This window comes from Cupressus sempervirens, chromosome 1 (genome assembly GCF_028749045.1).
Source record: "Cupressus sempervirens isolate cs-2001-9-10 chromosome 1, ASM2874904v1, whole genome shotgun sequence".
Lineage (NCBI taxonomy): Eukaryota > Viridiplantae > Streptophyta > Pinopsida > Cupressales > Cupressaceae > Cupressus > Cupressus sempervirens.
In genome coordinates, this window is record NC_143118.1 from 63,365,129 (window position 1) to 63,387,691 (window position 22,563).

The window sequence follows — 22,563 nt, forward strand, 5'->3', positions numbered from 1 at the left end:
TACTAACCTCAAAGTCAAATCAACAGTTCCTTACGAGATTCTTTTATAGGAGGTAGGCATGTTCGCGATGGAGGCCTCGACAATTATTTGCCTACTAAGCTACTTAAAGAAAGTGGGAGATATGCATAAGCAACACTGCCCCAAAATGGCAATTGACGAAGAGTTAGAGCAAAGGATAAAAACGTGGAAGAAGCAAAACAACAAGTGGCTAAACAAATAGAACATCAATTCCCAAGAGTGCCTAGACACTAATATAGAGATAAAATGGGTGTTAGAGAAGTTTAGGAGTGCCATGTGGACAAATTAGATAGGTGAAAAAAAAAACTACTACATCAAAGAATTTAATCCTACATGAGAACACGGGGATAAATAATATTTAGGATCCACAATTAAAGGAAAGACAAAAATCTTAATTGCTCAAGTGAGAACCAACTCTTATCATTTACCTTGTGAAACAGGTAGATGAAAGGTTCCTAAAGAAGGGTGGGAAAAATGGATACGTACATTTTGCAACAAAGGTGTGGTGAAAACAAAATGACATTTTATCGAAGAATGTATCGCTTATGAAGATATTCACACCAATACAAGGATATATTATGGGTGAACAATATAAAAGAAGTTTTTGATAAGATGAGAATTCACAAGGCAACTATCTTCTTAATACAGATCCACAATAAAAGAAAAAGAGACAATCTGAAAAAACTACAACAACTAGAGTGATCGATCCTTAGCGTGGTCTCTCATCCTTAGTATGACCCCTCATACCGTTTGGTCTGTGAACGTCATTAAAACTTTTCATCCATTATATAAAAAATTTGTCTATCAAAAAAATATTAAACAAGCCAAGAATTTCTAACAAGGTCACCCATTCCACACGGAAAACAGGTAAAGGATAAACTATTTAGTTTGCCCTACCGTAATAGTTTGCCCTTTATCCGTTTCCTTGCACACGTGGCCTCACGAGAGGACCTAAAAATTTATCCATGGGCAACGATGAATTCGCGATGTTTTTCCCGTTGTATGTTATGCAATTCCTGAAATATAGTGCAAATTTGCAACGAGATGAAATGTGCAGATTCAACCGAAAGTGTTTGATGTGCATTGCGTAGAAATCAGAGTGCATGTACGCCGTCCCATATCTGACATGGTAATTGGTGACAACACATTTTGCAATGAAATGTACCCCACAGTAAATTCAAGTTCCAATGAAATGCAATATCAGAGATAGATAGATAGATAAAATTTTAACGTCTACGAGGCTAAAAATAGCCTATGAGACAGCAAGACAACTCAAACAGACTTAAGTAGCGCTGTTGGCCTCTTGTGTAGAGTTCGATGCATTTCTCAGTTCACTGAAAGAGAGGAGTGGGAGGCGCAAGTTGCAAAACATGGCTCGTGTAGTCAAATACGTGTCATTTAGCCCAGAAAATTGACAAGCCGCTGTTAAAGAAAAAAGCCACAGTGAATTGATTTGCATCCACCGATCAATTTCGGAAAAAAGGGCTTGACATAAACATTGAATGTATTTATCACCCAGTGCGTTCCGACCAAATTTAACTGCTCTGTAGATGGAAACCTTGTCTGTCTCCATTACGCAGTCAGTTTTTGAGACTTGTTTACGGTTTTTATAGATTTAAATGGGTTCGAATTGACTTTTTTCCTGCACGAAGGCGATACTGAATTATTTGTAAACTGATAGGAAGGAAAAGGACAAGAGATCCTCAAGAGTGTAGCGAGTAACCAATGAAGTCTGTGGATCCATGGCAACCCCACGAGCCTGATTTCAACAGTTGTTTAGTGCGACCATATCCTTGGTTTGAAGGGTGGTTTTACAGGATTCTGGATCCCCAGAGTGGTTTCAGCATTGCATTGATTATTGCAACCAATTATGTCACTTCAGAGAGCCATGCTACTCTTCTCTTCTGCAATCCAGGAGAAAATTCAAACTCTGATGGAAGCATACAAAATGAGATTACTCACATGGTCTATGAGCTTACCAAGGTGCACGTATTTTATTTTCTTATCTTGAGATGTTTCTCTTCTAAGAGACAAAATTGTGTGAATAAAGTTCTGCGCTCCTTGCGGTTTCTGGCCATGTTAACTAGTCTATGCTTCTTAGCAAATAGCTTTTTGGTGCTTTTACTTGATTTGATAAGCTAGAATCATGACCTTAAAGATTTCTTTTTGCTACATTTTGTGAATTAAAAAGGAATTGTAGCTTTTAACTACTGATAAATGGATATAATTTGTAAAACGTCAGAGATAATAAGAAACAGGCTGAAAATGAGGCTCAATACAAGCATATCCGTGGAGAAGCCTAAAAAAGGAAAAGAAACCAATATGAGTAAGTTTCAAAATGCTCGCATCACTATTCAGCCATTTACATGCAACTCTGATGTAACAGGTTTGTTGTTACTTGGACCTTCCTAAACTCAGGAAACATGCAAAATGAGTTGAACAAATAAAAACATGATTGCAACTCAATGGAAACTTCATATATCAGCCTGCAATTCTCTCTTTGAATTCGTTGGAGGGTAGAATTTGAGCCAGAGCAACCATTCTAAATGACTTTCAGTTGTTTACTTTTAACCAAAGTAATGGGAATCAGAATCGGATTGGAATAGGCAATTGGCAAGGCCGAATTGAATCGCGAATTGGCCAAGAATCGGCAAATTAAAAAAACCCTTGAAATTTAGAGATTTTAACAGTTTAAAACTTATTTCTTACTCCCTTTATTGAATATAACTTAAACACACTATAACATCATCAAATAGAAATTAATATACATAAACATGGAACATAAACGATAAATCCATCACATGTAAAATGTAAATTGTAGGCTGTAGCTGAAGTAAAAAGAAATCATAGGATCATAATGATTCAAATTATAGAATGTATGAAAGATGAAGATCCATAAGACATCAAATCATAAATGTATGTAAGAATCTAAGATGAAGATCCATGAAACATATGTATGTAAGATGAAGATCCATGAAGATCCATGAAACGTATGTATGTAAGAATCTAAGATGAAGATCCATAAGATATCAAATCATAAATCTATATAAGAATCTAAAATTAAGATCCTCTATTCTACTCATGGTAAACAATTAGAAGGCCCTTTATGGTTAAAACAAAGAGGAAAGGCAAAAAAAAATATTAAAAAAACATGTGTTTTTAATATTTATTAAAAAAATGTCTTCACTTTTGGTTGCCTGCGCCGATTCATCCGGTTGATTCATGCGATTCATGACAAAAAATCAGTGATTTGATTCACTGGCTCTAAAAAAATCGCCAAGCATGAATCAAATCGCCAAACTAGCGATTGTGGTGATTTTTTGGTGATTCTCGGAACTATGATTTTAACAACACGATTTGTGGGTTTCATCATATAATCTTCTTGGAAGCGGAGGAGAGCGGTACTAATCATTGCTCTTCAAGACAAACTTTAAGAAACTGTCCCTTTTAGTCTTCTGGGTTCTTTAACACTTTCTAGGCTAATAGTAAAGGAAATTGATCTTTCAGTTGCATCTGTTTATAGATCACTCCTCCCCATTTAGGGAGCTTTTCGTCCCCAAAAGCTTAGGAACTCATCAAGTGAGGACATTTCTGCCAACATCCTCTTTTGGAAATTGATTTGCCTTGCTCAGAAACTGCCTTTCAATCCAATTAGTCGTAGTTAGGTTAGTAAGGGTAAAGAAATTGAAATTGACGAAGTGTGTCATCGAAGCTGTTCAAGGAATGTGAGTGTTTCAGGAACACCTATTTCAAACAATCTATTTCAATGCTCTTCTAGCCTCTTGAAAAAACATGCATAGGGTTCATTGGCCCAAAAAAATTATTTTTGCAATATAGCTCCATTTAGTCAGTCAGGAGGAATAGGATTACCTCTAACTGATTGAAGAAGCTGGTGGCTATGGATAGTGTCTCACAGTTTCAGGGTAAACAGATGACCAAGTATTGTCAGACTGCAGCTGAATGTCAGGATGTTGATCCTGAAGATACGGCACAGGTCAATGATGAGGAGGCATATGATGTATTGCTTGGGCTTCCATTGGATCAGGATGAGAAGCATGCCATTGTGGCAGTGACTCAGACTTTTCCTTCAGACTTTTCCTTTGATGTAGTGTGTTAGCAAAAAATGTGGAGTCAGAAACTGGAGTTCTAGGTTCCAATAAGTTTCAGTTGCTGTACTCTTACACCTCAGACTTAATCCTACTCAGGAAGGCAGGGAATCAGATTCAGATGATTGATACAAATAACATGCACAATACATGATTGAGACCCAAAAGTTCTTATATTGATTGCATTCATATGGTGTATCATATACAGTCACTCTTATATCTACTTATACATTCATATTATATATCTTCCTTCACTCTCTCTCTCTCTCTCTCTCTCTCTCTCTATTCACTCTACTGCTGGTGAATGTACCTCACAATATATTTATAGCTACAAGGTAGGATATCATGCATATGTAGTGACCCTAGCTCATATGCTATGTTTTAATTCTTGTGCTTTTCAACCTTGATGCAGTTAGATACGACACGATTCCCAGAAGTCTGCCTGGCTGTCACGATTTCCAGAAGTCTGTGTGGCTGCCCTGCTCCTGCCAACATTATCTCCCTTCTAAACTTTGACATGTCCTCAAGACAACCTTGTTTTGGTGGAAGGATATCCTCGTATATCTTCTGGAGGCTCTTAATATTATCACCCACTGAGTTGTGCCCAAAACTAGCTGGTGAATGTGGATTTGGAGCTGCAACAGCTTTTGTTTTTATATCTAGAATTGTGGTGGGAATTCAGAGGGTCTGGGAGAAGTGTTGGGCATCCTCGAGTGTGCTAGTGATATGTTCAGTTATAGACTAGCAACTTCTCACAGCTGATGAAACCTTTGCCAAGTCTTGTCCCACTCTTCTAGGTGCTGGTATTGACCACTCAAGGTTTCAATGTCTGTCCGAGCTTTCCCATCTAGATCCATTAGTACATTGTGCTTAGTGATTTTGGTGATGATCTTAAACTCCAAGGTATCTATCTGAGTTTTGAGTGGGGTTACCACTGTTGACATTTTGTTGCCGGACTTTCAGTTTCCCCCTTTTAAGCTTCCTGCTTGGGTCAAGTTAATGCAAATATTCAAGAACAAGTCTGGGTTGCCCCTTAGGAGGCTTTCTTCTCATCCATTCTCATTTTCCCTTAAGCTTGCGGGATTTCAGAAATTCCCTGCTCCGCCTTCTCCCCTGTCCCTTCCATGTGGAAATCATGCCAATCAATTGAGTCTTGGTCATTAAGTGACTTAGGATTGGGTGGGATGGTTGTAGAGCGTCTTCCCTTGATGAGAAGAAAGCCAAAATCAAGTTGGATCATTAAGTTGTGCTCAAATATGCTTATACCGAGATTTCACCTTTTTGCTTACTCCTCCGCCAGAAGCGAAGCTCGTTTAGTGAGTTTCTGACACAGAAAGAAAGACAGCCTTCAGAAGCAAAGGAAGTGAAGGAATTTGAAGCAAAGATGTTAAAAACACGTATCTAAGGCAATGGAGTCCCTAGTTGTTCCCAGGAATGAAAAATAACTTAGTCTTAAGACTGAGTTGGAAATCCACCTCTGTGACTACGCCCCCGTAGGAGGAGTAGCTCAGAACCTAATTTGCTGACAGAGGAGATGCAATTCCATTTTTGGTGATGTGGATGAAGATCATGCCTATAGGGATCCATCTAGTGATGCTTGAAGATAAGCAAGTCCCCAAAGCTTCCTAAAGTTCAAGAAATGCAGAGTGTTGAACGTCTTTAGAAATAGGCTACTTCAGGTGCGCTGCGAAGTTGTTTATACCATTTTCCAAAAGCATGAAGATGGGTCCACTCTATAGAGCAATTGGCTAGAATTCATGTTTTGGAGGCGCTTGGAGAGATTCTGAACCAAAAGGAAATATTTATGAAGAGCATTGAAGCTAAAATGACAAGATTTTCCCTTTGTTGGAAAAACACCTCTGCGAGTGCGACTCCGAGTAGTGGAGCACCCTAGTAGGCACTTTTCCGAAAGTGCAAATCTTGCTTGATTCACGAGCTGGTCGTATGAAATGTTGCATTCTGAAAATGTTTGAAGGGATTCTAAGTAAGAATGCACCATTGTTGGAGTGTGTTGAAGTCAAAATTGTCTATTTTGGGAATTGGCCATTTTAAGTGCGCAAAGGCTCTTAGAGTAGTTGCGAACCCCATTTTCTGAAAAAGGAGTATTCGAAGAAGTTTAAAGAATGCATTTGAACATTTTACTTCCTGGAGATGTTTAGAGGAGTCCTATGCCAAAAAGCCATGCAGAAAGATAAAATTCAAGAAAGTACCAACATTGTCGGAGTTTCACCTTGGTGACTACTCCACCTCCGAAAGTGCACCCCAGATACTACTTTTCCAAATTGCAAGTAAGATATGCTTATTGAGTAGCGGCTTAAGTGAAATAAGAGAATTTTCGTTCGGAGATGCTTGTGTGGTGCTACTCCAAGGGAAAAGTGCCTTAAGTATAAAGCATTTGAGGAAAAGGTGAAAATATGCTTCCCTAGTTTCGGAAAAGCACCCCGTGGGCTACTTTGACGGGCCATGTTAGAGCGCGATTTGTGGTAGCGACTATGCTACAAAATGGGATATTCTTTTGGAAGATGCCACTATTATGCTTCCTAAAGACGCTCAAGAGAGTAAAATGGCTAAGTACAAGGGATTTCGAAAAAATGGAAAATGAAGTTCTCCATAGTTGGAATTGAAGCTTGATTGCTGCGATCCCAAAAGAGGCAAAATGACAAGTTTTTCAAGTTGCCGGGAAAGCAATGAAGTGCTTCGCCTTCAAAATAACTAAAAAGGAGTGTTACAAAAAGAAGAGAGAAAGGCCTCTCCTCGACCTAGCTTAATAAAGTTTATTTCTCTTCAAGTCGAATTCTCACATCAAAGGCTACTTCTCTGAAAGCTAGTATAAAGAAGGGGAATTGGAAAAGTCCATTCTCCGCTACGCCAAAGCTCAAAGCCTAAATCTTATAAGATATACTGTACGACCTCCTATTAAAGCCAAATTTAATACAAATGATGTCCAAAGGAGCCGTTATCCAACCAAATTAATTGCAAAATTGATCATTGCACCATTAAAGGAGAAATCTGAGTTAATGGGCTTCTCTTCACTCATGTGATGCGGGAAATTCCATGCCCAACATTCAAATTCAAATTCAATAAGATCAGATTATTGGTGAGTTCACTTCTTCATCTTGCAACGGGCACAATTTCATGATAAGTGAGAATTTCTCTTGATCCGTGTGTTATATAGAAAATGGCAAGAAGAATTGGTGGTATTGATCATATGCTTGTGCTTGAGAGTGAGCTGAAGAATTACACAGACACGTCTTTTAGATTTTACAGCCTTAGAGACTTGCATAGGAGATTGAACTCTCAACCTATTCATCCTATAACTCAGAAACTTAAAGAGACTGGGTTGGTGGAAGCCATTGGGTTCCCCATGGCAGTTCAAGTTCCATAATTAGTTCAAGAGTACAGTGTAAGATATGATGCAAAAAAAAAACAAATCAAGATGCCTAACAACTTTGTCTTGCTCACATTCGATAGAGGTCTTATATAGAGCGCATTTGGGATTCCAGACAAAGCTGAGTACTATGATATTGATTTTAGGTCATTTGCCTCCATGTATAATGAAAAGAAGACCTTGAGGCGAGGAGATATACTGGCAACCTGGTTCCAACCACCGAAGAGCAAGAAGAGTAAGGTTTTAGAGATTCCATTCAGAACTAGTCTAAAGCAGGAGATATTTGATATTCTAGCCTTGCTGCTAAGGTTAAAAGGTTATTTAAGAGGTCTTGAATTTCATTGAGCACCATTTCTTTTTGGTGCAGGCGATCTGTGCGGATGGACAATACATTGATTGGGCCCAAATTATTTGTGATAAATTCACCAGTTGGATGAATCAGGCCAAGGCATTTAAGCAATTTTATATGTCTTCTTATCTTATATATGTTTTGGCAACATATCACCGGTGGCCTGGCTTGCCATTTATTGAAGATTTTGATGAGACCACAAAGGTGTATGACTTCTACCTTTGCTTGCAGTTGGAGAAGAGTTATGAGGAACTTGTCAAGGTTAACTATGCCTTTACCACGATGAGGCTGTGCAGAGAGCTTCAAGGGTGTCCAGAAAGAAGATTTTCACCTCGAGCTATTTTAGTGGTCACTCACTTTGGATGTCATCCAATTTCCAGCTTTCTCCTAAATCAGAATCGGTGAATTCAATGGATTCCCATGGAGACTACCAAGGTATCCTGAAGATAAGATAGTGTTATTGAATTATGTAGACAAGTGCTATATTTTAGTACCTTGTGTTTAGTAGTTAAGAAAGTGGGAATCCCTTTCCCAATTGTTATAGGAGCATATTCATGTACATCTAGATCGGATGCAAAGAATCTGATCAAGGCCTTTGAGGGTAAATATAAATTGAAGGATTATGAAGTCATAAGGCCTCGGTTTGATCTTGTTGATTATGTGAAGGATAATTTACAACTTGGCTCTAGTTACAAGCATGTACTAGATATAGAAGACTACTGAGCTGATTGTTACACAGAGATTCAAACCTGGGAGGAGTTCTGGACGAGGCTCATAGTTGAGCAAGTTAAGTTGTATAAGGTGAACATTGATGTTAGTGATGTTGAAGACGATGGATCATATTTTAGGTCCGCTACTTATGAAAAAGAAATCAAAGACAAATCTATTTTGTCTACTCCACCAGAGGACCTAGTAATTGACAAGATGGAGATCCTAATGGATGGAATTATAAAGAGGACTGATAAGTGGGTAGAATGGACATGGGCTAGAAGAAAGAGGATGGGTGCTACTGGTTCATCTGCAAGCGTATTTGGAGGAGCTCAAATAGCGTTAGCACCCGCTTCCATCACTATTGCTACTATATCCCCTTGTATGGGTCCTTCTTAGTTAGTTGGTGGAGGAGGAGACCAACCTCCAAAAAAGAACATTCAAGTAATTCCTACCTATGGAGGAGGTTCTTTGCCAGATATTGGTAATGTTGGTGACACAGAGGCAGAGAAGGAGAAAGAAAAGGAAAAGGAGCAATTAGTAGCCAAAGACTCCCCGACTATTCCAGTGATCAATCTTGATGGAGATAGTAACCAACCCAACAACGGCCCAGATGGAGGCAATCAGGCTCAAGTGACTCCTCAGCAACAACAAGAAGGAGGTGCTGATCAGGCTAATCCTCCTGTACATTCTGTGACTAAAACAATTACTTTTCCATTTTCTAGCAGGAAGGAGATTCCTCCAGTTGCGAGGAAGTTGTTTGATCCCTCAACACTACAGTCTGCATTGAATGTCCTCACAACTGACTCTTGGTTGGAGGTTACCATTAAGAGGAAGAAGAGAAGAATGGAGGACAGTGCACCTTGTAAAAATTTGATTGCCCAGGTGATGCAACCACAACCAACATCTCAGAAGGCTAAGAAGCAGAAGACATTAGCAACTCTGGCTACTGATGTCAATACAGGGCATATGGTGATGGAAATTACTGAGCCTCAGTGGGAGGGGAGAATTGAAGAGCTAGCCCCAGGTGACTTCCAAGTGAAGACACATGATATGGGACATTCAATGCATGACACCATGCTGAATGTATGGAACTAAGGTAATGTTATGATCGAGGATAGGTCGAAGGAGATGATGATGGCTAAGGCAACCTTGAGGGCCTCAAATAAGGTGCTTACTGATTATATTAGAGCAATGCTTAGGCCCCTTGCCATTGCTCTAGCCGATAGTGCTAACCCGAGCACTTTTGATCCTATTGTGGAGAACAAAAATTTGCTCATGAAGTTGCAACAGGAGAGACATTTTGGGCAAATTGGGCTAGTGTGGATAGAGGATTTGAAGATTTGAGGCCCTCCCCTCATTGAGAATCTAGCAATCTGATTTTGGATGCGGCAAAGTTGAGAGAGACTATATCTACTCACCAAATCTCAATGCAAACAGAGTTGAAGAAGTTAACAAAAGAATTGGTACTGCTCAAAGAAGTGGTTGATACGAAAACTGATGTTGCCATTAGTCTTGGGATCCTTAGAACTGGTAAAGAGCCATTACGCCACTGGAAGAAATCAGTGGAATTCAAGGAGAGCTTGGTGAAGTTCGAGCAAGAATTGAAGAGTGTGAATGATGATGTGAAGAAAGTGATTGAGAAAATCTACATGTATTTCAAGGTCTACACATCAAATCCCAAGTGGCTCCAAATAAGCAATTGGTTGACATCTAGCACATGAAGGCCAAGTTCCTAGAATTCATAGAAGAATCTACCAGCTCAGCCAACTATCAAGATTCAAAGATCTAGGAGTTCACTGTTATTGACAGTACCTTGAAGATGGCATCAAACAAGCTCCAATCCAAGGTCTCCACAATAGAGGAATTGATAGAAGACCATGACTATTGGGTAGTTAGAGCTGACCACGTGTTCGTCCCAGGTGTCAAGGAGCTAAGGACAGTTGTTGATGGTATGAAGGCTCATAAGGCGAAGTCTATAACGCCCAAGAAGAAGAATTGATTGATAGGGCGAAAAGCGTTACCAAGCCTCTCATGATACTTCTTCAGTTTAATTCTTGGCAAGTGTCACTCTCCCTTCTCTCTCTTTCCATCCATTGTAGCCATTTATGTCAATTCTCCTCACATGCATACTTTTGTAACGGATGACTATTGTTATACCTAATTTTGGCTATGCCTCTTTGAATGCTTTGAAATGTAATCATGGATGTAACCAGCCAGACTCTAAAGAGGGCCTATAAACATAATTTTGAAAGATGAATAAAGGATCGACAAACTTTTGTTGTGAAATAGCTTTGTAGCTGGGAGTACCGAATTTACTGTGATTGTTTGTCGTTCATTTAGCTTTGCTTACTTGGAATTGAAAGACAGTTGGATACAAAGTTGTTGATATCTCATTGATTTGGGTGTTGGTGTAGTGTTAGCTGTATAAGCATTCTGAGTGTTGCCTTTACATGTTTAGTTATGTTTCTTTTCCTAAGCTGCATTGCATTTCATAGTTGGTTGCATGTTCATTCTAGTAATTGGAAGTGGGTTTGTTTAATGAGAAACTGGCTAAGTTAGGGGCAATCTAAGAGTTGCTGTAACCAGGCAGGGTGATCTGAGTGTCACTATATCATTGACTCTTATTCCATTTTCTTGTTGCTGTTGCATCTAGTAGTGTAGTTTTGCATTTGGTATTCTAGGATTTGAGCATAAGTAATCTAGGAGATTGCTGTTGGGTGATCTTGACTAGTCAGAGAGCCACTTGAGCTTATGAATGTTCTTTTCTCACTGTGCACTGCTTGCATTCAATAGTAGTAGCAGTAGGAGTAGAGGTAGAGTAGAAGTTAGAAGTAGTGTAGAAGAGCTGAAAGATAGCTTGTAGCAGCAATAATTGTGGGTGTTGTGGGCTGTCCAAATCCTTCTCTTTGCCTGGCTTGCTTGTGGCTATGAGTGATCCAGTTATTTCCTCTATTGCTCTTTGGTTAAGAGCATACCCCAAAACCCCTGATCTATTAAAGAAAATATTCATTCCAAAACTTTGCACTCAAGGGAGCTGTACCTTTCAAGAGGGCAGTGATATTACCCATACACTGACCCCTTTGTTGGTAGCAGCCTGTTCCTCCACCACATTGGACATTTAAGAGTCAAGGTATAAGCCAAACCATAGGAGGGACAAATTGTTAACCAACACATGTCAAGCAAAAAATGATACATATTTTCTTAGTTTTCTATTTATTTCTATCAATTATAAGGACAACAACATTAGCTACACACTAGTACGAATGTATGATCAACTACCAAAACTTTATGGTTCCTTAACGATAGGGAAGCCTTACTGAAAGTTACGAGTGAGCTATTAGATTACAATTTTAGAACAAAATATCTCATGTAAACTTGCAAATGAAAGCCCCAATGTGCCAACAAACAGTAAGAAAGAGGTCGGATGGTATCAAGTAGCCATCCAAGTAGTCCAACCCATGGGGATTTTACACTACTTGAGGATCTTTCTGTGAAGCTCAAAGATAGAAAATGGACTTGTCATTTCTTCAGTGCATTTCTTCAGTGCTTGGAAGGGGATCAATTGGAGGATCACCTACTACAGTTACATCTAGAAGTGGATCATCTTGAGGACTGTCTACAAAAGCCTTGTTGATATGTGTTTTATGACTCACCAAACAATAGAACAAAATACGAAAGTATGTTATCCTGTCTTGATCAAAATCGTTTGTGTGCTAGGATTGCAAAAGATCACACAATAGACTCCAAGGTTCCTTTCGCGTCAAGCCTTGACAGTGGATGAGCTCATTGGTTGATATTTTCTGAATATCACAAGGGGCCTCACATTTGTTCCCTTTGATTTTAAATCATACTAGGTGGGAGCTATCAAAAGATTTTTCTAGAGTACTTATTTTGGGATTTTCACTGAATATGCAGAAAGCAAAGGGGAAAGGGTTTAGAAGTTCTAGTTTTATTCTAAGCTTAATCAAAATAATAGATGGTACTTTGGTGGACAAATTCTTGAACTCCGCTTTGCTAAGTTATACAACGATTATTCGTGAACTGGTACAATCTTCAAGGGTTATGCAAAAGATTTTCATATCACCACGAACAACATCAGAAAGAATAATACACTTGAGTGATAAAAGATATGCATATGTAGGAATGGGGTTCAGGCCAACTTTGCATGACGACTTACAATTAGTAAACCATCGAAAGCATTACCAAAAGAATTCATCAAAACACCATCATAATTTTCTTTGAAATCGCAACACTTCATCTAACAATCAAATCTAAATGAGGGATTGAGAGAATAAGAAAGCACTAAAACACTTCAAGTATTGTAATGTCCCCATTTTTGCCAGCATTAGAGTTTAAGAGATTAGCATATTATTGTGATCCTCGTAGGCTAATTATTGTGGATAGAGGGTCTTCTGAGGCAGTGGCTTGGTTTGTGAGGGTCTTGTCTTCTCCACAATTCAGTAAGTTACAGGTTGGTCTTTGTTTGGCTCAAATTGGACTTCATTAAGGCTTTGATTTGTGTACTTACTATTTGTGGGAAGTTGGTTGTTGATTGAGATGGACCCTTTCTATTTTTGGAAAGTACATTTGGTCACATGGAGATAATAATAGGTATGACTCCTATTTCAGACAACATATTTAAATGATGAGTATTTTGGGAGTTATTATGTTTTTAGTGGTTAAATTATTATTAAATCATTAAGTGTCCATTTGGATCGCAGATTTGAGCAGCAATTGGAATTCAAAATTCTCAAAAATTCCTAATCCACTGTTTGGGTCTGCAAAATGGGAATTGGAATTCAGGGAAATTGGATTCAGTATCCCCATTTGACCCCCAAAACAAGAATTCCATCTCCCCTCAAAATACTTGTTATTTGGAATTCCCGTTTTAATTCCTATTTTAATTCCCATTTTTTGAAAATGAGGATTTTAACTAAGGGTCCGTTTGGTTGCTGAAATATGATTTAGGAATTGAAATTTAAAATCCTTGATTTGGGATTTTGGAATTTGAAATCCAAATTACGGTTTCTGGAATTTATTTTGGTACTGTTTGGTTCAAACCCAAAAATTAGTGAAATTTGGAATTTGTTACTCCAAGTCTATTTGGTTCAAAATATGAATATATGGTTCAAAAAATGAATATAAAAGTTACAGTGAGAAAGGAGATTCGTATCTCCAATTTGTTCAAGGACCTGTTCATGGTGCTTCCAACTCCACACATGCCAAAAATGTCGATGTTCATTGCAAAATAAAAATGCAAGGAAAAGTTAAAAGAAAGACGAAAGAAATTAGATATGTGCAGTACTAGTTATTTTATTTAATCCAAACATATGAACAGGTGCAACAATAGTGGAAATTTTTGCCCCAATTTAAAAAAATTAAATTTCAAAAATTTGTCCAAAAATAGGTGCCCCAAATGGGCATCTGATGTCAAACACTTGTTGATTTTGATGCCATGGAAAGTGCATTTTTCCTTTAAAAATGATGAAATCGTTCATTTCATGTTTTCGGTTTTTTTGCAAACTCCAAATTCGAATTTGCATGTTGAAGTGGCTTGCTTGTTGATATGTTTGAGTGTTTTGCCAAACACACATTTCTTTTTAGTGTTTCTGCTTGTTTGCTTTCTGTTTTTCTTCATTTTGAAAATATCCAAGTTTGAATGGTTCATTTTCATTGCAAGGTTGAAAATATTCAAGTTTGTTTGAGAATTGTTCAAAGTTGGAGTTTCTTTCTCCTTCAATTTTGGCACACAATCATCATGTAAGTGGACATTTTCTCTCTTACTAATTAATTTCATGCTTATCTTGCTGATTTTATGCATGTTTTAGTTTGAAGCTTTACACTTGTTGATTTTGATGCCATGGAAAGTGCATTTTTCCTTTGAAAATGATGAAATGGTTCATTTTCATGTTTTTGGTTTTTTCCAAACTCCAAATTCAAATTTGCATATTGAAGTAGCTTGCTTGTTGACATGTTTGAATCTTTTGCCAAAGGTACGTTATTCTTTTGTGTTTGTTTTAGTGTTTTGCATGTTTGCATTTCAGTTTTTCTTAATTTTGAAGGAGTTGCAAGTTCTTTCTCAAGAACTTGAACATGTTTCATTTCACTCTTACCTCCCATTTCATGCAAGAGCATCATTTCATTCCATTTCCATCTTTCCGTTTCACAACACATCTCATTTTTTACATGCGATTACATGTATTTCCATCCATCATCCACACATACATGTAATTTCATTTTCCATTTCCATTCTCACTCATCTCATTTTCCGCACCCAATCACATGACATGATTACATGAAAAGTCCTTTATATGTAATTGCATTAGTAGAACCCGTTTTTGACTTAAAGTCACTTTTAAAGGGTCAACAAAATGTCATGTGCATGTTTTCCCTTTTACTTTGACTTCACCTTTCCTCAAAGATGTCTATAAAGTTCACTTCGCCTCAAGGCACATTGCATTCATTCTTTTCAAAAGCGCTTACACTTCACAAGCAAAATACATGTCATTCCACTTCCCTTGTCGTAACGCATTTCATACGCACTTACATGTAAGCTCATTTTCCATCCACATTCGCATGTCATCTCACTTTCCATTCTTCATTACATGTTGCATATGCATGTCATCCACTTTTTGTGCAATGCCATCTTGAAAGCCCAAGTCACATTTTAAAAAGTCAAGAGTTTTCATTTACACGCATTCCCATGTGTTCCACCTTCATGTCTTAAAGCATGTCCATCTCCTTTCATTCTCACTTCATGGTTTCTCTTCCACCTACCATTTTCCATCCTCTATGTATGCATTATGCCTCTTCTTGAGATCATCTCATTGGGTCCTTGAAATATCTAATCCATACTCGAACTTTTATTGCTTATCAAGAATCAACTTTTTATGGCAATATCCTGTGATAATGTGTTCACATTTTGGAATTTTTGCGTTGCAACACAAGCACAAGAGATGCCCTCACCATCAAAATCTAAGGGCAAAATGAAATACTAGATTGATAAAGAGTTGGCTCATACAACTCAATCTCACGTCATGTCAATTCTTGGCAATGTGTTAGATACAAAGATCGGACATGTAGACATGACTGATTTCTCGCAAAAGGGTAAAAGCTCTTATTAGTCATGAAATGAAACGTATCAAGAGAAGTCATATTCACTTGGTGTCTACGTTTCCCATGGCTGCCTTGGAACCAGAATTTGTTCTTGGATGTGAAAAGCGTTTCAGTCCAAAGTCAAAGATGATGAAGGATGTTGATGACAATGTTATTGTAAGCCTTGATCTAGAGGTCTATGAGCAGAAAGTGCCACAGAGTAGAGAATGCATAAATCTAACCAAAGAGTCATCTTTGGAGATATGGAATGAGAATAAGGGAAACTATTAGAAGTATGTGAATCTATATTGGTTGGATTCCAAGAGAAACAACTTCTCGAAATGGCCGAAGACCATTCATAGATCTAATTTCAAGTAGGAGTACAAAGATCTTATTATCCTTCTCAGCAGGATTTGTGGTGTCAAAGATTTCAACGATTTTGAACCATGGATGTATAAGTTCATTTTCTAGTTCATACAAAATAAGGAACATATCTTTTGGGGAAAACTAATCAACACTGCACTCTGTCAATGATTGCTCAATGTAGGGACTTCAGTACCTTTCTACATGAATTCCTACCTTGTTTATATTGTTGCTGCCATGGGATCTTTTTTTGGACTCTCAACCAAAGGAGATCGACTTCAAATTCCAGTTTGTTATTACTATGATCAAATTACTCTGGCTAATAGTAAGTACCATTAGAGAAGAGTTCATGATGCATTCTTTGGGCATTTTTGGTGTCTGTTTGATGAAAATTGTCCATCAAAAGGGTATTTGATGAAGCTTGGGAGAAGGTAAATTAGTATGGTTGTATCTTTATCCAGCTTCCAACCTTTACTTACTTGAGGGTTGGGTACTTTAAAGGAGAGCCATATACCTTACCTAGGTATGCTACTGACAAGATTATTTTAATAGAATTGGCTAGACAACTCATGGAGGTTCAATTTGATTAATATTCTTTGCATAGGCCAGGTTTTGGTATTTCTTCTGCCAAACCCTTGGTAATTGGTAAATTATATGATTAATTCTATACACAAAGCAAAAACTATGGAAGTAGAACTTCAGTTGATCACATTGAAGAAATTCAAAGCCAGATTTGACTTTGATTATAGAGAAATGAATTCTCAAATCAAGAGGGCCTTTACACACCTTCATCCTATCGAAGATGTTTGGATCGACATGCGGACAAAATTGGATATAATGAAAATGGGTTACTACAAATTAACTTTGCAGCAAATCATTGATCTTAACATTCTTGAGATCCCTTCAGATTTTCAAATCGAAGATGATGGCAACGTTCTTGATCCAGAATATATCATCAGGCCGGTTTTGATAGACAATGCCTTTTTCCCATTCAATGGAAGCAAAAGGAAGGTACATCTATCCTTGATAGATTTCAATCCATTTTAGAAAACACCAACTGGTTGAAAATTAAAGGCCTAAAAAGGGTCAATCCGAAATTGGGTTTGGATTGTGGAAGTTTTGGTTCTCCTAGAAGGAAGTTACAATTGGAAATCACAGGTAAAGGTGGTGCTTCTTCTTCCGATGTGAAGAAATCTCTTAAATTCAAGTTGAAGGGTAGAAAGGGACTTAAATCATCTTAGATCCCTGAACAAGTTTAGGAGTCAGTAGAAGAGTCACAGGAAGAATGAGAGGAAGAGTCAAATGAAGAAGATGAAGAAAAAGAAGGGGAAGTTATGATCATATCTCCCTCAAGACTTGCACAAACTCATGAACCATCCATGCAGGAAGTACCTTTTCTGGATGAGATAGATGATGACATGGATTCATTTTCCACTATTTTCACACCTTCCATCCGGACTTCAGAAGTCAATACATTGGCTCTTCCTATATCTTCAACAACTCCTCCCGTTTTAACAAATGAACATCTGGGAAGTGTGTTCGAAGATTTTCCAACTCTCACAAAAGGGCAAGTTTCTTAACTTGATATGTCTCTAGTAGGTTTTGAGTTATTCATGACAAAATCCTCTCATCATGCACCTATGAATTCAGCTGTGCAAACTGAATCTTGCTCACTTACAACGGAGATGCAATTAGGATCAATGCCAATGGTCTTCACTGTACCTGCTTCGACAAATGAAATTTTCAGTTTGCCTGCATGGTTAAGCAGGATCACAATGAAGAGAAGGAAAGTGGTTGTACCCCCAGATAACCTTCCTGTGAAGAAAACTAAGTCCAAATCTTTGAAGGATAAGATTGTTTTAAGGATCTTAGTTGATTTAGAAAAAACCAAGTTTGTAGAGGTTGTTGAGCCATTGGTGGACAAACCTATTAAAGAACTTACCCGTTCTGATTACAAGTTCACCAAGGTAGACATCGGAAAGCAATCACGACTAAGTTGCTTACAAGATGCTCAAGATGCATTTGCCAATGTATCAAAGAGCAAACATGAATTATGGGAAAAGAAAAATCAGTTTAAACATGAGGTTGCTTTCTTAAATGAAGTTATTCGGCAACAATCTTCTCAAAATGTTGTTGTTTTGTCTATGACATCTATGGAGAAAAGGATAGTTGAAGCTACCAAGTCTTGGGTAGGAGAAGTTGTTTTTGAAGGAGTCCAAGTTATTATAGATATGGTTAAAGTCCTTAGGTGTATCAAAGACATGGATGAGATGGAACAAGATTTGATTTCCTCCTTGACTCAAGAAGCTAATGATTTGAAAGGGATTCTTAATGACTGGGACAAGATTGCTAAGTTTGATCTAGATGCTATGGTTTTATGTGACATTCACCCATCCTGTGAAATATTTTTTAGATATCAAGGACTTATGGGCTACAAAGAAGAAACACTGAGAAAACTAATAACAAAGTTGCAGTCAGCCCTTGGAGATTGCCAGGCAATAGAAACAGGGATCACATGTGATTTAGAATAAATGGGATGTCAAATTCTTGATGAACATAGTAATCTGATTGCAGTTGAAAGAATGACTTTAGAATATACAATTAGGGTCAATGCTGATTTAGATTATAAGATTTTCGTTCTCACACAATGAACAAAGTTGCTTCGCATAAATCTTTGGCAAAACACTTGCAAGATTCTTTGGCGGCAAATGCCAAGGTTGTACAATCAACATATGCAGATGCAGTAAGGATAGAGGCAATATCAAAGGCAATGGAGATTTCTGATCTTTCTACAGTGCATGATGTTATCATCAAATTCAAGGCACTAAAGAACAATCTTTAAGATTGTTATTTTGTTTTTGTTTTTGTTTGTAGATCAAAGAGGATGCATTGCATGAAAAGATGTAATTAAATGTAATGCAAGTTGAATGTGCAGTTGTACGTAACCCAATAATTTCTGTTTAGGTTAGACTTGGTCAAAGTTGATTGAGCTGCTCCTACTTTTTCCTCCATCTTTTTCTCAACTCCTTTGCTGATATAAAGGAGTGCCCTCTTATTGTAAAATCATCTTTTATTGTAAAGAGAGCTCTGGAGAAATTGTGCTAGCAAAACTTTCATTGTGTAGCATATGTTATCTTGGGTTCATGTAATCTCGTCTTCTTGGTAATCGAGTGTAAAACAAGTTAAGAAGCAATTGGAGCCGAAGCTTTGATTAGTAGCAATTGTAGAGATATTTAGATTAGAAGTTTTGTCTGTAGCTTTTATCTCTTTCTTGATTCACAAAATAATTAGGATATCTTTACTAGTAGAAGTCTTTATGCCTTATTAGTAAAGCTTATTCATATAGAATTACGACCAAACTTAGAGCCAAATTGGTACACTTTCAGCTAGCTTTTGAGTTAGTGTTGGTTTATCGGTATCATTGTTTTCAGCTTTTAGATAGAAGTGTAGTTAGAGATTTCACCTTGCCCATTACTCGCTCCATGGGTAAGTGGATTCTTTCCTGAAAGTTGAGAGGAAAGAAAAATGGTAACACCCTTTCACAAAATCTCTCAACTTCTTGCTTACCTTGAGTTGATCCAAGGAACAGCGAGAAGGGGGAGCCTTCCTTTTAAGGTAGGAGAGACTCTATCTCACACGTTGTGGCTAGTCATCCTATTTTGCGACTGGATTTTACCCAAAATTGTCGGTTGCAAAATATCCACCCTACAGGTTCCAAAGATGCCCATCTCTACCTTTCTAGGGTGTCACGCACTGTTATTGCTAGTAGCATTGGTTCCACCGAAGGGCTAACTGGAACTTCTTGGTTAATTGTTGTACAATGCTAAAGATAGTTGTCCTCAACCACGACTTGGTTTAAAGGATGTCCTTGACCTTCATTGATGCCTCCATTTGCAATACTTTCCTCGTGATGTTTTTCTTTGCTTCTCTATAGGATGAAATGCTCATTATGTCTTGAGTTTTCCTTAATTTAACCATCAACTCTCTTTTAATGTCAATCTTTGCTATAGTTACCCTTCTCTATTCGGGGGTCTAGGTACATTGCCTTCTTGGCTTGTGCTTTAGTGATTGCCAGTACTTCTTCACTTGACCTCTCAGTGTTTAATAAATTAACTCTAAGCTTGGGACAATTTGTATCCTCATGGTCACTAGGACCACACCACTAGCACAATTGTTGAGGGGTTTTCTCCACTTGGCTATCTTGCAAGACGTGCCGTCATTGATTACAAGCTCCACATTGAATAATTGTCCAACCCTTAGCACTGTATTGTATCCGACTTTGGGTTTTGTTATTACTGTTATTTTTATTATTGCCTATTTCTCCCCATTGGTTATTTTTGTACCTCTCAAATAATGCCATTGTGTTGGCCTGTTGTTGAAAGGTGCCTAGTGGTGTAAATGTCAACGATTGCTAGTCTATGAAGAGTACTTATTCTCATGTTGTATGAGCACTTCTTGATGGAGAGTCCCATCACTTGGGCAACATCGCATAAGGCCTTCTTAAGGCATGTACCTTTTGTATTGCCCTCTTCACAATTCATGCACCAAAATTCTCCCTCGCTTTTATTGATGCTCCCCTTCATGTCTTTAAATTGCTTCATCATATGATACATGTCTTTTTGGAGTGCTTGCACCTTGCTAGACTATTTGCTATTACTACTTCCATCCTAGGAATCATCATCATCTGGTGACTTTTTCTTCTTCATTTTGGACATTTTGCTTTCACTTTCAAGGTCCATAGCCTGGTTGTACCTAGCCTCGTACGATGTTGGAGGAACAACTTTCATTTTCCTTTTGAGGGAGGATTTCAACCCTTCCACAAACCATCACTTCTTTTGGCTGTTTGCTGGTTGATTTTCCATTTTTTTAAGCAACTCCTTTAGTCGTTGGTTGTACGTTCTTACGCTCTTATTCTTCCCTTTGTATTATAAATCTCGACCATGATCTTATTGTCATCTTGAAGCAGTCTAAGTTCGCTCTAAAATGAGTTTTTCAACTCATCCCATGCATTTACCTTTCTCTTGTCCATGTCAGAGAACCAACCATGGCCACTTCACATTGCAGGAAACTACACTACCGATTCATCATGATTAGTCACCTTGTTGGCCAACTAAATTGTCTAACATGTTCAATAGTGTCATACAGGGTACTCCTCGTCCCTTGTGAACTTAGGAGTTTTTGTTTGTTCTCCATTCTTGTGTTCTTTTCCCTTGGTCCAATGTGAACACTAAACTTAGGTATACTGGAACCGAACAAATTGTTTTGATTACTGCACTCTTGCTCTTGTGTCGTCTTGACACCCTTGATCATGTCAATATCTCAATCGGTATTGAGTATCCTTGATTAGTTTGGATATATCATCACCCCCTTCAGTATTGTACACTCTATGACCGTACAATTTGTACCCTTCAACATTGCATTCTCTATTGTCCACTCTATACCCTCTGTACCCTTCTGCACTACCTTAGACATCCTTTAGTTTGTTTCCTTTGGTACCGCCTTCGGAATTTCTTGGCTTCTCTTAGGAAAATTCCTCTCCTTTAGGCTGCCCCTCGACAAGTCTCCATAGTTGTCGCCTTCTTTTTGCTTGTTCATCCAATCTTAAGGCTTTTTGAACAGCCTTGTATTCGTCTTCTTGTCCTCTTTGGATATTGCTTCTATCCTTATTCAAGATATTTGGCATTGATTATTTCTCTCGTAGGAACCTTTTCCTGTGCTGCTTCTTTTCCATTGTATTTCAATCAATGCTTGCAACATGTTTGCAAAGTCTACTAGTAATGCTCTTTCGCCTTCAAACAACTCTTCAAACACGTCTTCATATTCTTGACTGCTACTTGCACCCATGTTGTTTAGTAGTTGGCCCATTATTTTACTCTCGCAAGGTAGCCGCCACCCAGATTTGTTTAGGCAATAGTGCCAAATGTTTTCCCAATAGGGTAAGTTTAGCACATACGAGAATGCAAGTATGTAATGTCCCCTTTCCCAAAAAAAAGTTTAATAATAATATAATTTGAAATATATGATTACATAAAGTATAATCATAATTAAAAAGAATGTATACAATTTGAATTACATCGATAACTTTAAATTAACATTTATATATATACTTTAATAAAAGAAAATTTTATAATAACATTGCTTTGTAAGAGAATTAAATTATAAATTCAATAAATAATAGGAAATAAAATTAAATACGTAAATAAATGATTTATAATACAACATCCTTACCTTGGCGGTTGAGAGTTTCTAGAATCGTTGAGATTAAATATTTAAAAAGATGAAATGGCAATTCATCAATGAGTAAATGATATGGAACTATAGATTAAGGACCAGTTAACATAAATGCTAGTCTAAGAAACAAAACTTAATGAAGGGTCCTGATTTTTAGACCAGACCCGTGTGTGCATAGGGAAACACAGTACATATAGGAGCATTTGATACATATGATAGGGGGGAGCCCATGTACAACATATACAGAGGATGATAGGGACATTATTCAAAGACACAAAATACTGGGAATTAGTAGTTTATTC

At 37.7% G+C, this 22,563-nt stretch overlaps 1 protein-coding gene across 2 annotated transcripts in view; it reads left to right on the plus strand.

Annotated features, from left to right (window-relative positions):
* The first annotated feature begins 1,535 nt into the window (after window positions 1–1,535).
* The window catches only part of LOC149576158 (uncharacterized), a 151,931-nt gene continuing 130,903 nt past the window's right edge, over window positions 1,536–22,563 (plus strand). The window contains exons 1-2 of one of the 2 annotated variants that reach the window (XM_089816499.1): window positions 1,536–1,597; window positions 1,700–2,001. In XM_089816499.1, coding sequence (XP_089672625.1) covers window positions 1,744–2,001 — 258 coding nt within the window. In that variant the 5' untranslated portion in view covers window positions 1,536–1,597; window positions 1,700–1,743. Of the gene's footprint in view, window positions 2,002–22,563 lie in introns of both variants that reach the window. The other variant, XM_089816503.1, reaches the window with a different exon arrangement.